Below are 15,419 nucleotides of genomic sequence, written 5' to 3'. Positions count from 1 at the left end.
TAGCGATATCTACCAGTAGAGTAAATATTGTATTTACTCTACAATATTGTTACTCTAAAAGAGGCTGATAGAAGGTCAAAATCGTTTACCCAATTTAGATGAGCCTTTCCTTTTGCATGTCATTTTGTATTTCCAAGTTTTGCTGAAAATCACACGCCTCAAGGAAAAGTCCTTTATGTACTTATTCTAATAGATAAAAGACTATTGATTAATCTACCTTTTCTCACACAATAAGGTAGACTGAAACATTAGTATCATTCGAGGGCCTCCAAACAGCTCAGCAAGGAGGACAAGAAACAGCGGCTTTTGATATCTACTTAAACATACTTTATAAAGGATTCAGCTGCGATTTATCGGTCAGTGTATCATTTTTTGAAGTTTTTTTTGAAGTATTTATTCTAATAATTTCCTTGAGGTCTCAACTGCCGTTAAAACTGTTCATGCTGGGCCAGTTGTTTTTGGAGGTGAAGCCTGTCTCTTGGAGGTGAAGCTGTGAGTTGGAGGCATGCTGCCGATTTTCTGTGCATTAACTTTGTCAGACTGTGCATCTACCAATGGAACTCCTGAAAATACACTTTCTGAAGGTAGCCTCATAGTGGGAAGTGTTGTCACTACAACAGCACTTTTGAAATGTCAGAAACTTTCTGGTTTATCTCGTGTTTAGAAAAAAATCTCCAAGCCAGCATAAAAGATATGATGCAGTATGTTCACACATTTTCACTACCTGAGAGTTTAATCTCAGGGTCTAATATTTTTTTCCAGTTGGGTAAATAAATCCTCATTGTCAACTGGATTCCAGTTCGTATACTGCGACTGCATTTATTTGGTGGGAAGCATTCATCAGACCCCTTCAGAGTTGTGTTCTGGACAGAAGTTATCACGGTGAGCTGGACACTTATCTTCATTTTTTTAAAGGGTCAAGTTTATAACCCAGGGAGTTTAACTATGATGATATAACTGAATCATTGAGATGGGTGGGTGTGATTTGGTTATCTAATAATGATTTATTTTAAAGAATGAACTAAAATTTTCTTTAGTATTGCATGAGATCATAACAGTTTTGCCAAGAATTGCCTTACATTAGCAGGCACTCAATAAAGGCCAGTGTTGGCATATGTGGCTAAATCTTCACCTACATAACTTCAGGTCATATATGCCTTTTATTTTTTTGGTGGTATTCTGCTGAAACATGACTCCTTAGCATTTTAGCATCCCGTTAGTTATATTTCAGCATTGCTTCTTTAAATTTGGGGTGTTTTTTTCACATCTCACCTTGAAGGTTGTCATTTTTAGTTTTTGTGGAGCACTTTATAAAATTTGTGTTCATATACTTCTTGCTGCAATGTATTGTTTTCATGTTATTGGTATTAGTCAGATTTCAAAATTCTGCAGCTAGCATACTTACAATACATACAATGGATAAAACGATCCCTGGTTTTCTATTCAACATTATCTTTAAATCTCTGAAGAAAACTTGCTAAGACATGATCAACAGCCATCTGTAGGCTTACAGTCTCTGGGCATCCTCATACACAGCTTGATTTGAGAGTTTCAATACCTATGCCACCTTATTTGTGTGCAGTTCAGTTTGCAAACACTTGATTATAATTTTACCATTCTGCATTCGGTCACTTTAAATTCCAAATACAAAAGCTTTCATAGCCCTGTAATGATTTGCTTGGGAAGCTATATCTCATCCAAAGTAAACCCAAAAGTAGCTATCATAGTACTTACAGGTGTCCTCTTCTTCCATGAAAATACTGATCACATAACAGGCATACACAAAACCAACCAACTGCAAAAGAGAAGAAAAAGAAAAAACCTTTAAGAATCTATGCTAAATGTCCAGAATTGAAGAGCTTATATAATTCAATAAATAAAGAATGCATAATAAGAATGTCAATGAGTCTGTAATAGGAAGAAATCTTGATTTTAAATAATAGCTGTGTTTTAATTTTTTTAATGTTTATTCATTTTTGAACTAGGGAGAGACAGAATCTGAAGCAGGCTCCAGGCTCCAAGCCATCAGCACAGAGTCCGACACAGGGCTCGAACCCATGAACTGCGAGATCATGACCTGAGCTGAAGTCAGATGCTTAACTGACTGAGCCACCCAGGCACCCCAATAGCTGTGATTTTTAAAGAGTTTTGCCATTTCTACTCAGTTGCAATGGCTTTTTAAAACAGAACACAAAAATGGGAAAATGTTTTTAGACATTTCACTTGGATTTTGATTTGGGATTTATAGTCCTTATATTTTAAAATCACCACAGAGTATTCAGAACATATAGTTTTAAGTTTGACTACTTAAAGGGCAATTTGTAGCAATACTCATTATTACTACAACTATTTTAATATTTAATGCCATAAAAGGAATCAAAATATGCTAATTGTAAATTAAATACCAATCATCTACTTAGTTGTTTGAAATGCTCTGAGAATATAATTCTATTTAAATACTAAATTGTTTTGTTAATTATATCATCAGAAAATGCATGAACTTTTAGTTTATTAATCATATAATGACACCGAAGAGATAGTTTACACTTGGATACTAGTGGTTAAATAAATTCAGGTGCTAGAGCGCAGGCTTTCTAGTTTTTCATATTGTTATCTGTACTTACTATACTGAGAAGGCAATTTTTATTTTATGGAGCCAGAGACACCGCAATTCCTGAAGGACAAAATTGTCAATGCAGCTAGTCTCGTCTAAAATTACTCTAAGTACTTTGCTGAAAAATAGATACCTCAATAGTGGTTATATAGTCTGCCTTCTTACTTTTCTCTCTGTTGTTAAAGTCTGTCCTCTCCTCCCTTTATAAAATAACATTTGGAAAGGATAGTCTCTGATAGTCCCAGTATCAAAGGCTGAAATTCCCAATGCAGAGAACAATCCATCTGGTGTTTGTGACTACCCTGTAGATTAGGAACCTGAACTAGGAATTCACCTTCAGACTGGGCAGGATCAGGTTTTAGCTTTTCCTCACTTGCTGAGATGGATTTCCTCTCACTCTTTCAGGAAAATGCAGAGGAAGCGGTGAGGTCAGAAGGCTCGAAACACAGAGGTTCGAACCAAGGGAGAGATGACCAAAGAGCATCTGTTGCCGCTTGATGGTTCTTTCATCAACAAGACTATTGGAACGTTGCCTCTCCAGTTTGCTCATCACCTCGTAGAAATTGTGGTTGAGTTTGCTCATCTCCCTGTGGAAGACATGCCTCAACTTGGAAATGTTTTGGAAGATGGTCATTTAACAGCCAGTAAGACTATTGTGGAGAATAGGCAACTCCTTTAGTAATTCCTGGTTCAGATCTTTAGACACAATCTGGCCTTTGATGAACTCTTCCTCAGCCTTGGCCACACTAACCTCATCTGTCTTTTCTGTATTCTGCATGCCTCCAAGTGGCGCTGGGCACAGTCACAGTCCATGAGTTTCCAACCCACTTGGCGATTCTTTCCTTCATCTTACTGAACTGGGCTCCATAGTATTCCATAGTCCTCAAAGTCTGTTCAGCTCTTTTCTCTTCATAGTCTTACCTATGAAGGAGATCACCACTTCCTACAATGGTCATTGGTTTCTCATGATTATCCCAGTCACTGTTGTAGACCTCCTGTAGGGTTTCTGACACTCCCTTTGAGTTTTCACACATCACCGCGACAGCACTAAAGGTATTCTTTAGGTCCTTTTATAGCTTGAGGCCATCTGCTAGATTTCTAGTTTATTATAAAAGGATTTAACTCTGGGATAGCCAGATGGAAGAGATGCATGGGGCAAAGTAGGGGGTAAAGTGTAGAGCTTTCCTGTTTCTCAAGTGCACCACTCTCCCCAAATCCCCAAGTGTTCACCAACCTGGAAGGTCCCATAGATGTTCTTTTATTAAGACAAAAGAGAGCAAGCTCATCCGAATAATTTTTTTCCAGAAATACTTTTTTACAGAAGTTTTATTAGCTTATATTTATTCCCTGTAGTTTTAGGGCTATGGATTATGCTAAAAATATTGGGTTAACTATGTTTTCTGAAAAGATTCATTTTCTGTGTACTGAAGAGAACTGGCCAGTATATTTATTTCTTTTCCAAATGAGTCTTTTGACTGATGGAAAGTAAGATCAGGGTCTTAATTCTAGTTACAGCTCACTATCTTTCCTCATTCAGTGAAGTTTTTGTTACTGATGAAATGGGAGAACACCCAGTTTTAAAAGAAAAGATAAATGTATAGCAACAGAAAATTTGTCAAATTCAATTCTTCACTAATGGGCCTTAAAAATATCTTGATAGATGACAAGAAAGGAATTTGGGCTAGGTAATTGAAATATACAGTACCATTAGCTGGAAACAGTAAGATAAAGACGTGCCATACTAGAATATTAGCTCATTCTCCAGGCCCTCAAGCAGAAATTGCCAGCCTTAATCTCAATATTACAACAAATGAATTAATTAGCATATATCCTTTTACTTTTGCTTTACTGATGGGCACACTAATAAAATATTTATTCCAAAAATTACTTTTGCTATCGTGATTAACCAAACTGCTGCTTAATTAATAATATTATTCTCATGAGAACCTGTCTAGACATCATGTTAATCACCAATTTGTTGATGGCTGAGTGTTGTGTAGTTCTTGGTTTCCCAGAATATGATTTGAAATAGTCCCTGTGGCTTTCTGCTTATCTCCAAGAAATAGAATAACATGCATTCTTGCCAACAGCAAAGATACACAAAGTAAATAACACCAGGGTTGTCCCGATTGTCTGCTTTTAATAAAGTTTTGAAGGACTCAGTCATTTTAAAGACACTTTCTTCTTTTCCATTAAGTTATCCATCTCCAAAGTTATAACATTTAAATGATTTTCTCCAATGTATTGTAAATTCTGACTGCATAAAGTCCATTTTTTTGGTATAGTACATAAATGCAAATGGCGGAAGACTAGATTCCAACACCACTTCTTGTATAAGGGATTGATTAGTTTTTGCAAGTAGGATTTGTATATGTGATTGATTTCTTTTGCCCTGCAGGCCTTGTATAAGGATTGGCAGGATTAGATTTCACATATGTAGAAACTAGGATGACAGCCACTGGCTGTGAGTCCTGCTAGTTGTGAATCTTAGGATAAATCAAAGAAATGAGGCATTTCTAAAAGCATGAGTGTCTTAAGGGATCACTTTTAGGTGCAACAAGTGGATGAGAAAATCTCATCTAAGAAACTCAGAAGAATTTGTACAGGCCCTGCCTCACTTAGGGTGAAAGAATCAGTGGGGTTTGAAGGAAGCCAAAAGGATCCTTAAACAAAAAGAACTCCCCAACGACCTTCCTAGATATCCCAGCATTTACACTAACATTTAAGCATTAATGTTTAAGAGATTCCTTAAGGAATGACAGAAGCGTCTCTATTTAGCACTAGGCTCTAAAATGTTCTTTGTTGGTTGGTTTTTTCCCTCAAATCCAAAATGACTCTATAAAGGTCTTGGCCAAAGCCACCTGCAGGAAGCAGGCAGAGGCTGACACACTTCACTCTGTGTAGAGCTTTATCCTTATGAAAGTCATTAAACCGAACATTTTCAAGTTCTATGTGTAACTTGAAACCTTCTATAATTTAATTTTTTATTTGGGTTAAGACGTTAAGTTACATATAAAAGAAAGCATAGATATCTAATGTCAAGAACTGCAGGGTTTGGGATTTTACTCTATAAGCTAACGAGTTAGCCTGTTACTGTTTCATGGATGCTGGGTTAGAGATAAAGGACTTCATTACTCATAGCTCAGCAGCCAGCGTGAGCTTCATATCTCTGCCACATTCTCCTTGGGCCATGACGGATTCCTGCACACACAGTGGGTTGTGTTACAGGAGAGGAACATTGAGCTACTTTTATAGCAATGGGAAGCAAGCCTACTCTTTGTTGGGGTGTGATGGGGGAGAAGTGACCTCATTCCTTAAGGTTGCTTGCTGAAAACACAATCCTGAGAAGGTGCTCAGGGAAAGGCTGATTATAAATTTGGAGGTTATCGGTATATCTATAGACGGTATTTGAAGCTACGTGGGGGTGCCTGGTTGGCTCAGTCGGTTAATCCTCCAACTTTGATTCAGGTCATGATCTCATGGTTCATAGGTTCAAGTCCCGTGTCAGGCTCTGTGCTGACTGCTCAGAGGCTGCAGCCTACTTTGGATTCTGTGTCTTCATCTCTCTCTGCCCCACCCTCCTCCCCCTGTCCCACTCACACTCTGTCTCTCTCTGTCTCTCAAAAACAAATAAAGAAATTAAAGCTATATGATTGGATCAGAATGCTAAGGAAATGAGTGAAGTCAGAGAAGGGAGTCAAAGGATGAAGTTCTGGAACATTATGACATTTAGGGTTTAGAGAGAAGTCAAGAAACCAGGAAGAGACTGAAAAGGCCTGACTAGAGAGGTACAGCAATATAAGAAAGCAAGGGCAATCAACTGTGTCAAAGGTCTCTGGCAGGTCAAGGACAATGAGTACTGAGCCTTGACGACTGGACTGGGCAGTGTAGAGCACATGGGTGACCTTCATGGAGTTGTTCTGGTAGAGGTTGGGGGCAAAAATGTGACCAGAGTGGGTTCAAGAGAAAATAAGATGTCAACTATTCTTTCAAGGAGTTTTGGAAAAGGAGAGTAGAGACAGGAACAAGATCTGGACAGAGATGTGATGTTAATGAGGTTTTTGTTTGTTTTTGTTTTAGTTTCTTTTTTAAAGGTGGAAATTAATACAGCATATTTGGATTCAATGGGCTTTTCCTTAAACTATGGTCCACAATTTGGGGAAATAAAGAACAAAGAATATTTGCCTGGCCAAGCACACATCACTTTTATCTGCTTCCAAGCCCTCTATAATCCTACCTCAACTTGGCTTTCAAGCCTTATCCCCTACTCTTCTCTGCCACGAACTGTGCTCCAACTCCCTGAGCACACCCCATTCTTCACTGGCCCGTGACCCCCTAACCTGTTCTCACATCTCTGCTTGCACAGACCCTCTCATCCTTTAAGCCCTGTTGTAAATGTCACTTTCTTTGATCCCCCCAGTGGATGCACCTCTAGTCTGAACTGTTTCAGGACTTTGTTCTTATATCTCTAATGGCAGTTCCCAGTATTGCTTTGTGTTAAAGCTTTGTGTTCATTTGTTATCTTCCCAGTGGGTCCTTGAAGGCAGGACCTGTCTGAGACAGCTGCTGCAAAGTCCACATCCTCAGAGTCCTGCCCTGGTTCCTTTAGGAAGAAGATCTACTCCTTCCACTACATAGGCACAGCCCCGTGTTCTTTGATTCAGGCATATTTATCTATCTATTTACATGTCTGTCTTCACGGCCAGGCTCTCACAAGGTGAGAACTTTTTCTCAATTTCACTTTGCGTTCCTGAAACTTAGCATTTTTCCTGGTACAAAGAAGGTACTTACTAAATGTTTTTAAGCAAGTAAATGATGAGAAGCACTGTATTTCAAAGCAAAGTGTGGGAGGGAAATGAGTATGGCTGGAACAAAGTAGGTGAATTTTAGAAATCCAGCACATTAGCAACCCTGAAATTCCCACATGGGTCACCCTGTCACTCAGTCAAAGTAAAAGCCAACTCTGCTTGTGTGCATCAGTATCTGTTATCTTGACTTGATAAATCCCATAGACTTTTCTGTTTTGCTGTGATAACGTCTATGTCACACAATAGACACGAGAACAAGATTATACCATCTTAGACAGATGGATGGAAGCTACACATTTAGAAAGAAAAAGGAGATTAGGCTATTTTCACTTATGAATTAACTATTGGTTGGGTTTACATGAAACCAAACAGTTAAAGTATATCGAAAGTAGCTAATATATTCCTGAATGCACGTTGCTTCCTTCACTGGGAAGAGGAGAAATAAATATGAAGGAGTAAGAATTTCCCAGCCATTTGACTGCAGAGACATAGTGGTTTTCATGAAGTATAGCAATGCTCCAATTCTCACAGCAAGCGGGAATTCAGTATGTCCCGGTATCATGTCAGAGTGATAAACAACAGAATGTCCAGACACACAGCTTATGGTGGGTTATTAATTTGAGAATCTTCTGACTCTCTCCTGGGAGTGACATTGAACTTTGTACCATGGTTCACCCTCAATTTTGGACTGGACAGTAGGTGTATCCTTCCTTTCTAGGGAGTGATCAAAAAACCTTGAGATTGAAGAACAGGCAGCTGGTGGACAGTCTCATCTCAAAGTGCTGTGTGGACACATTTCTTTCTCTATGACTCCCAGGAGGGTCTTTTTGTGCAACCATCACCCACGTCCATCTGTTTTCTCTTGCGTGCCCAACAGAACAGAAGTCTGAGATCTTAGGATCCTCAGGGGAAGAAGTTGTAGGAGGAACCGGATTTTTATTTATATGGACCACTCTGGGAAGGGTGTGAATCCTAGTGAGTCCTAACCTATTTGTTTTTAATCAAGCTGCTCATACTTTTCCTTCAGGAATCCAGAATGAGAGTTATGTCTGTTTATGGAAGTGTCCTATGCCAAGAGAAGCCTGAAATTATTTGAAGACATTTGGTTCAATCTCCTAAGAGTCCCACTGGCATGCTGGGCTCCAAATGAATCAATGAATATGGAAATAAGTTGTTTTCTCCACGATGACCATAAAAATGCACAACGGCAACAGCATCGCATTTATTCGGGCTTTGGGGATTTATTGCCCTTACGTGTATGGGAAGCACTTGTGTAGACAGTCAAAATGGAAAACTAATGGATTGCTGGCTTCTACCAAGGAAGATAAGCCTTTTAATGACATGCTTTTGTGATGCAGACACTCTGCACAAGCCAGCTCAGCAATATCATAGAGGACACAAATGTTACTCTGATTTGCAAAGAGCACTGTCATCAGTGCATTTCTGGTGGCAAGTTGTTGGGGAATAAGAGCATTCTTTAAACAAACAAACAAAAACAAACAAACAAACAAATGTACCTATTCAGATAGGTCATTTCATCTAGGACTTTTCTAAGTGTCCAGTTTAGTAATTCTTCAATGGTATCATGTGAAGAGTTGGGTAGGGTTACAGTATCTGAGTGTTACGAGGTAATTTGAAGAAAACTTTCTATTAAGGAAAATTTCATGTAGTTTTACCTGTTTCACAATCCTAAATGTAAACTAAAGCAGAATTTTTAAACATGTAAGATTAACATGAATGTAGTTTGGTGATAAACAGTTGTTTTTGTGATAGTGTCGGAATGTGATGGATGAGGTCTCGGGTGAGCATACATGTCTTCCTCGCTATGTGGGCTTATAAGTAAGCCAGGGTTCATGGAGCTCTGCCTTCTCGCACTTGTCCTTTTAAATGGAATCAGGGTCAGGAAACTGTAGTAAAAGCTGGCCTTGGTCAGGAGCCCTCCTCTCCACCTATGTCCACTCAGATGGCCTCAGACTTCTTGTATGATGTTCTATACCCTGTTCCCATCTTGAGCTGCTGACTTCAGCCTCTGGCAACTCAAACCTCTTGTTCTCATGACTCATTCAGAATCTTCTGTCTGGCTTGCTAGAACACAGTCTTTTTGAGCCCCTTTCATGTTGGGTTACCCTCAGTGTCTCGGGAGAGACATCTCTACAAATGCACCCTCAGATCCAGCTTGCCACTGGACCACATAACCCAACAGCGGATGTTTATCTTCAAATAGACATGTGTTGAGAATTGAGACCCCTAGAGCATCCAGTGGAAGGCGGTGGGTGGCGGAGCAGCTGTGCTCTGAGCCCTCTGCTTAGCCAGGCACTGCCCTATAGGCATACTGGTCCATATGTCTATCCACTGCTCATCTGCTTCTCACTGAGGGGATGCCTCAGCCACCAATGAAGCTATTTACAAATGGCAAAGTCTGGAGCCCTGTCTTTTATGGACACTGCTCCAGCCAGTAGCAGGTATGTAACCTCAACAGACTGCTTAGCCCACTGTTGCCAATGGAGTTGTGTGTGGGTATACACGGTTTGTAGATCTCAGGACAGGCATTTTTCTGCTCATATGTGACTGTGAAATTTGAGGAGAGAAATTTTGCAATATGGAAACCTGCTTCTCTGTAATGAGGTAAGGTTTTCACAGGCTTCTTATTTTGTTTGAGGGACTTAGCTGACAACCCCACCTAGTGAAATGTGAAAGATCCACTTGGCTGAATTAGCCGATAGAGGCAATTCCACCTCCTTGAACAGGAGCCAGAAGGAGACTGATGATGCTGTGGCCTAGATCTGAGACGGCCCCAGGAAATTCTGTGTGAGAAACTGGCCACAGTACCGAGGCATACCAGCTTTTGTAACTAATGGGCATTTGCGTAAGCCAGATGCATAGCCTAGGACCTGCCCATACTTCATCACTGCTGCAGCAGCTCAATGACCCTCCACTCAGGGTCAAAGGTGGGGAGTATCCCATGTCATGGACCCTTGATCTCCACTGATTGTCCCTGTTAAATGAATGCTGAGTACTGTCACTTTGCCCATGTGGTGTTCCTGCACCCTGTTTGGTTCTGAGCCTCCGTATTTCTTCTCTCCTGACTGCTGGAACAACTTCACCTTGGTCCTGGGGCCAATGATGTTACTTCCAGCAAGGATTCAAGGGGTTTCATTTAACACTTGGGGAATAAATGAGTTACTCTTGCTAGTAGTCTTGCTCTGATATATCCAGGTCTTAAGATGGATTTTAGCCTTGTTCCTGAGAGCCAATGCTGACCTTACAGTGGACGGTTATGGTGTCAAGGGTTCAGCTTCTGGTTGGAGAGATCTCAGTTCAAGTTTTGGCTTTGCCACTACTACCTGAGTGACCTTGGGCACGGTATAATGATCATATTACTTAATTGATTATTGTCAGGATTACTAAGATAGTGGATATCCACTGCTTAGTACAGGGCTTAGCTCGACCCCATTCTGGGCATGATATGTTCATTAATTCATCAAGTCCTTACATCTCTAGGAGTTAAGTGCTTTACTAACTCCATTCTGTAAATGAGAAAATCGAGGCATAAAAATTAATGAACTTGTTCCCAACTCACTCAGGTAGGAAGTGACACTCTGGCTGTTTAGTCTATGATGTTAACTCCTCTCCTTATTGCTGCTCTATATGTGGTTCTTCTACAGCTCAAAGCCGCATGTACTTAGCCAAATAGTTACAAACTCTTTTATAGCATTATTCCCAAGAAGGCAGTATTACTTTTCATAGTAGCCCTTACATAGAATTAAGGGCTATCCACCTATCTACTTAACATGTTATTCACCACACACTATGTACTTTTAAAATGATAGTTTCAACCTTTAAAAGCATTTTTAAAAGCATAAGAAGTCAAAAATTTGAGTCAAGAGTATTAAGTAGTTCCAGGATCCTTGTGTCTAATAATCTGGAGTTTTTAGACTTCTCCTTTGTTTTGTTAGGTACTTTCCAATCCACCGGCCAAAACCATTATTGTTTCTTATAACATGTTGAAATCAATAGAAAGGAGGAGTTTTTCACTAATGATGTCCATTTTCTTACTTCCTAAACTAAGAGTTCCTTTTTTAATATACCTTTGGAATGATGCCAGAATTATATGGTCGTGATATTTTCTTTCAAATATGAGTGCCTGTATGGGTCCAGGAAAATTCATTATTATTGTGTTTTAGTTGATTACTAAACGCTTTGTTGAAATACATGTGCATCATGCATTTGAATCCAAGCACAGCCTAGAAATCATGACCAAAAAGGAAGCAAGGTTAATTCACTCTGACTTATTCTTAGAAAGTCTATGTTGACCTCCAAGGGTTCTCTCATCTTTTATTATTTACAGTCATTCTGTAATGTTTTTAATAATTTATTCCATTTTGAGGTGGTGCAGGAATGGTGTTAATTTTTCTGCTCTATAATTTGTGGCATTCATATTTTGGAAAAATGGGACAGTTGCCTGGGTCAAAGAAGAAAAACATAACCACCATGGTAAAATCTTGGTTCCCTACTGTTGATGAAAACCAGTTGTGTGATTTCTGGAAGACAGAGATAGTTCTGGGTTATAGAATCCACACCTAAGGTGTTACAACCTAAATACTTCAAATGGAGCCATGAACTACCAGGGCGGGTCAGTGAGAACTGGTTGTAGGTTCTCACAGGAGCAGCTGCATTTTCATAGTGCCAGAGTCTGCTCCCAGCAAGCTTCATTGTTCCAATTTGGTCCTTTCAAGGTACACATCTTAGGGGTAATTGCCAACCTCCACTGAAGTGAAGAATGTTCACACTTAACCAAATTCCAGAAAGGGGCTGACTCCAGAAAAAATTTGCAGGTTGGAATATTACTCAGAAAACTTATTTGGGCTGGATAAAGAGGGTCAGACTGAAAGAAAGGAGTTTAAAAACTTTTGTGTGTGTATGTGGGGGGAGAGGGTGGAGGGCCTGGGTGGCTCAGTTGGTTAATTGTCTGACTCTTGACTTTGACCCAGGCCATGATCTCATGGTTTGTGAGACCAAGCTTTGCATTGGGCTCTGTGCTGACAGTCCGGAGTCTTCTTGAGATTCTGTCTCCCTCTCTCCCTGTCCCTCCCCCCTTGCTTTCTATCTCTCTTTCAAAATAAATAAAAATAAACTTTAAAAACCATTTTTCCCAACTAATTTTTTTGATTTAAAATTATTTACTTCAGAAGCCAGTGAAATCTCTAGATGCCTTAAAGATCTAATTTACACTTTAATTAAAAAATCTCTGTGGACCTACTATAGTCACTAAAATCCTACATAAAAAATAAGTTATACTATTTATGTAGTTGTGAGTGAAATTAGTTGGCACTTCTGGTTCTATTTCAGGTGTTTAAGGATGAGAATAGTTGACAATATGCCTGAGTAGTGATTTCCTGTTTTAGTTCTGCTTTATCAGTTATCAGACTGCAACTGTTCTGCTGTATGGACAACCTAAGAGGAAGACATTAGGGTTGGTTCAGTGGTAATTAGAACTGGGTCTCCCTAAAAGGTAGAAACTGTGTGGGAAGATGCTCTGGTGCCATGTAAACTCAGTGGGAGAGAATGGTGTTCAATGAGCTTTAAAAATATGGCATCTTAAAATGGCATTTAAGGTCCCCCAAGGCTATTTCCTTTAGAATCATTACAAAAAGTATATGTTCCCTACCAAGTTTGATAGTTTTCTACTTTTCTACATGGTGGGAGGTGAACTGAGAGAATGATCTCATTCATTATTGAGATTCTAGGAAATATCTGGATGGACATATATTATACTGCTATTTTTATGGTAAAAATCTGATACTTCAAGACAGATTATACCTCCTTACATATCATGACATAGTTTACATCCCGTGAGAAGAAGAGACTTATGGAACCATTTGTAGCTACCTTTTGAGTATTTACTGGGGGCGTAGGACTTGGTGCTAAGTTCTTGGTAATTTAATTGTCACACCATATTTGTGAGATGAATATTATTATCCCTCTTTTGTGAATGAGGAACCCAAGGATTCAAATAACTTCTTTCAGGTTTCATAGCTAGTTATTAGTAGAATCAGGAATCAACCATAAATCTTTAGTCCACAAACACCTACACTTTTGACACAGTTTAAACTGGGCAAGATCTGGGAAGATGAGGAAGCAGTTTATATCAGAGGTTCCCCACTGACTGAGGCAAGTCACTTCATATTGCCCTCCCTACAGCCCTAGGCCCCCCTCTTTCTTGTTCGTTGACAGATTGCACTAGGCCCCAGCTCAGTATCACTTTTGTTTCTCATTTCTTGCCCCTGTTTTTGGGTCACAAAGCAAAGCGTTCAAAATATAATGCTCAGGTCCCACCAATAAACTACACTTCTTCAGCCTCAACTCGGACTTTCATCTCCATTCTGAAGTTTACCATTGGCCTCAGTCTTAGCTTCAGCTTCATTTACTTGGCAACTTCTGTCTTCATCTCTAGCTCATGATCTTCAGGGATTGTTCTAGATAGCATAAAATCCTGACAGCCACTAGGCTCTTAAACCTGTCTTGGCGAATAGGTTTCTCCTTTCACTCATGGTTTCCTATCTCTTCAGAAGAAGAGTGCACATTAGTAGGTTGTTCCGTAAGCTTTTCCTACCATAAAACTCTTTGATTCTATGAGTGTTCCACATGTAACTCAAACATTCCTGGATCTTGCCATTACTTTGTTGAGTGTAAGACTATTAAAGTAGACCACTTAATCTATCCACAGACACAACTTATTGTATTTCCACTCTACATGTTTCCATCATATCTTCCTGATGTGTGCAAGGATAAGAAATCTTTCCTCTTTAAGCCAAGACAACCCCCCTCACTAATGTTTGTTTCTTCTTATCTTGATTTTCAAAGATCTTTCTTCTGCTCTTTTGAATTTGTCTGCAATATCTTCTTTTCACAGGCTCTTTTCCTCGAGCCTTCAGAAATGTTTAGTTCTCCCTTATCTTACAAAAATGTCACTTGATTCTGTTATGTCTTTACAGCTTCTTCCTTTTACCCACAAATTTCTGAAATGAATGTTTTTATCAGCTGCCTCCTTTCCTTTGCTTTTCATTCCTTCCTTAATTCACTGCGGTTTGGCTTCTGGCCCTATTTTTCTGCTGAGACTGCTCCTTTAAAGGTTAACAGCGTACATTTTGTCAAATCTAATGGCCTTTTTACCTATCCAAATTCAAATAGTATTGGTACTACACTCCTACTTGACTGTGAGTGTTCGGTTCTGCCAGGCTTCCACATCTCCTTCCCTGATGGGGCCACTTACTCTACTGTTGTATTTCAGCCTGGCCACAGCATCTACAAGCAATTCTTGCTGTGGCAATAGTGGACCAAAAGACTCTAGGTCGATGGCGGGACTCAGCAACAAGTCACTTTTTGACATTAGCAGCATGGTCCTTGTTGACATCTCCTTGGGTAAAAGAGAACAAGCAGGGACAATCTGGGCGTGGCACAAACTTAGGGTGAGAAAAATCTGCTTGGGATCTGGGGAGGAAGGACTGCCTCCAAAACAAAGTTCAGGAGAGTACCAAAGTCATCTCTGACCCCGACTATCATCACTAGCCAAGGTTGTCCTGACCCAAGAAAGCAAAGAAGGCCAGGATCCAGGCTTTGGGGTGATGAGACCATTTCAGAGCTCTTGGCTTGAGGGATTAAAATGCAGTGAGGCTCACTGAAGAAGAGTTAAGGAAACTGGAAGCAAGAACAGCTCCATGAGAAAAGGGGATCTAGAAACTAGGGAGAAAAGTAGATGGAGTTGAAAGCCACCTTCCTTCCAGTTTAGGAGAGAAGGAGTAGGGATTGGAGGAAGGAACCAGAACTGGTGACTGATGGCACAATTAGGAGCAGACCACTAAGTGTACAGCTGACCCTCTCACTGGCCCTCATTTAAACAGGGTGCTTACAGACTCCATCTTAGGACATGGAATTGCTTCCAGCCCCTAACTGCTAGTTGGGAGAGGGCTCCTAACATACTACTAGTCACTAAAGTG

At 39.9% G+C, this 15,419-nt stretch overlaps 1 protein-coding gene across 1 annotated transcript in view; it reads right to left on the bottom strand.

Annotated features, from left to right (window-relative positions):
* The window catches only part of NKAIN3 (sodium/potassium transporting ATPase interacting 3), a 312,172-nt gene that overhangs the window by 32,891 nt on the left and 263,862 nt on the right, over positions 1 to 15,419 (bottom strand). The window contains exon 7 of the mRNA XM_047841962.1: positions 1,735 to 1,795. Coding sequence (XP_047697918.1) covers positions 1,735 to 1,795 — 61 coding nt within the window. The remainder of the gene's footprint in view (positions 1 to 1,734; positions 1,796 to 15,419) is intronic.

The sequence above is a fragment of the Prionailurus viverrinus genome, chromosome F2 (genome assembly GCF_022837055.1).
Source record: "Prionailurus viverrinus isolate Anna chromosome F2, UM_Priviv_1.0, whole genome shotgun sequence".
Classification (NCBI taxonomy): domain Eukaryota; kingdom Metazoa; phylum Chordata; class Mammalia; order Carnivora; family Felidae; genus Prionailurus; species Prionailurus viverrinus.
The sequence above is the reverse complement of the archived record's forward strand: the minus strand, read 5'-3'. Positions and strand labels throughout refer to the sequence as shown.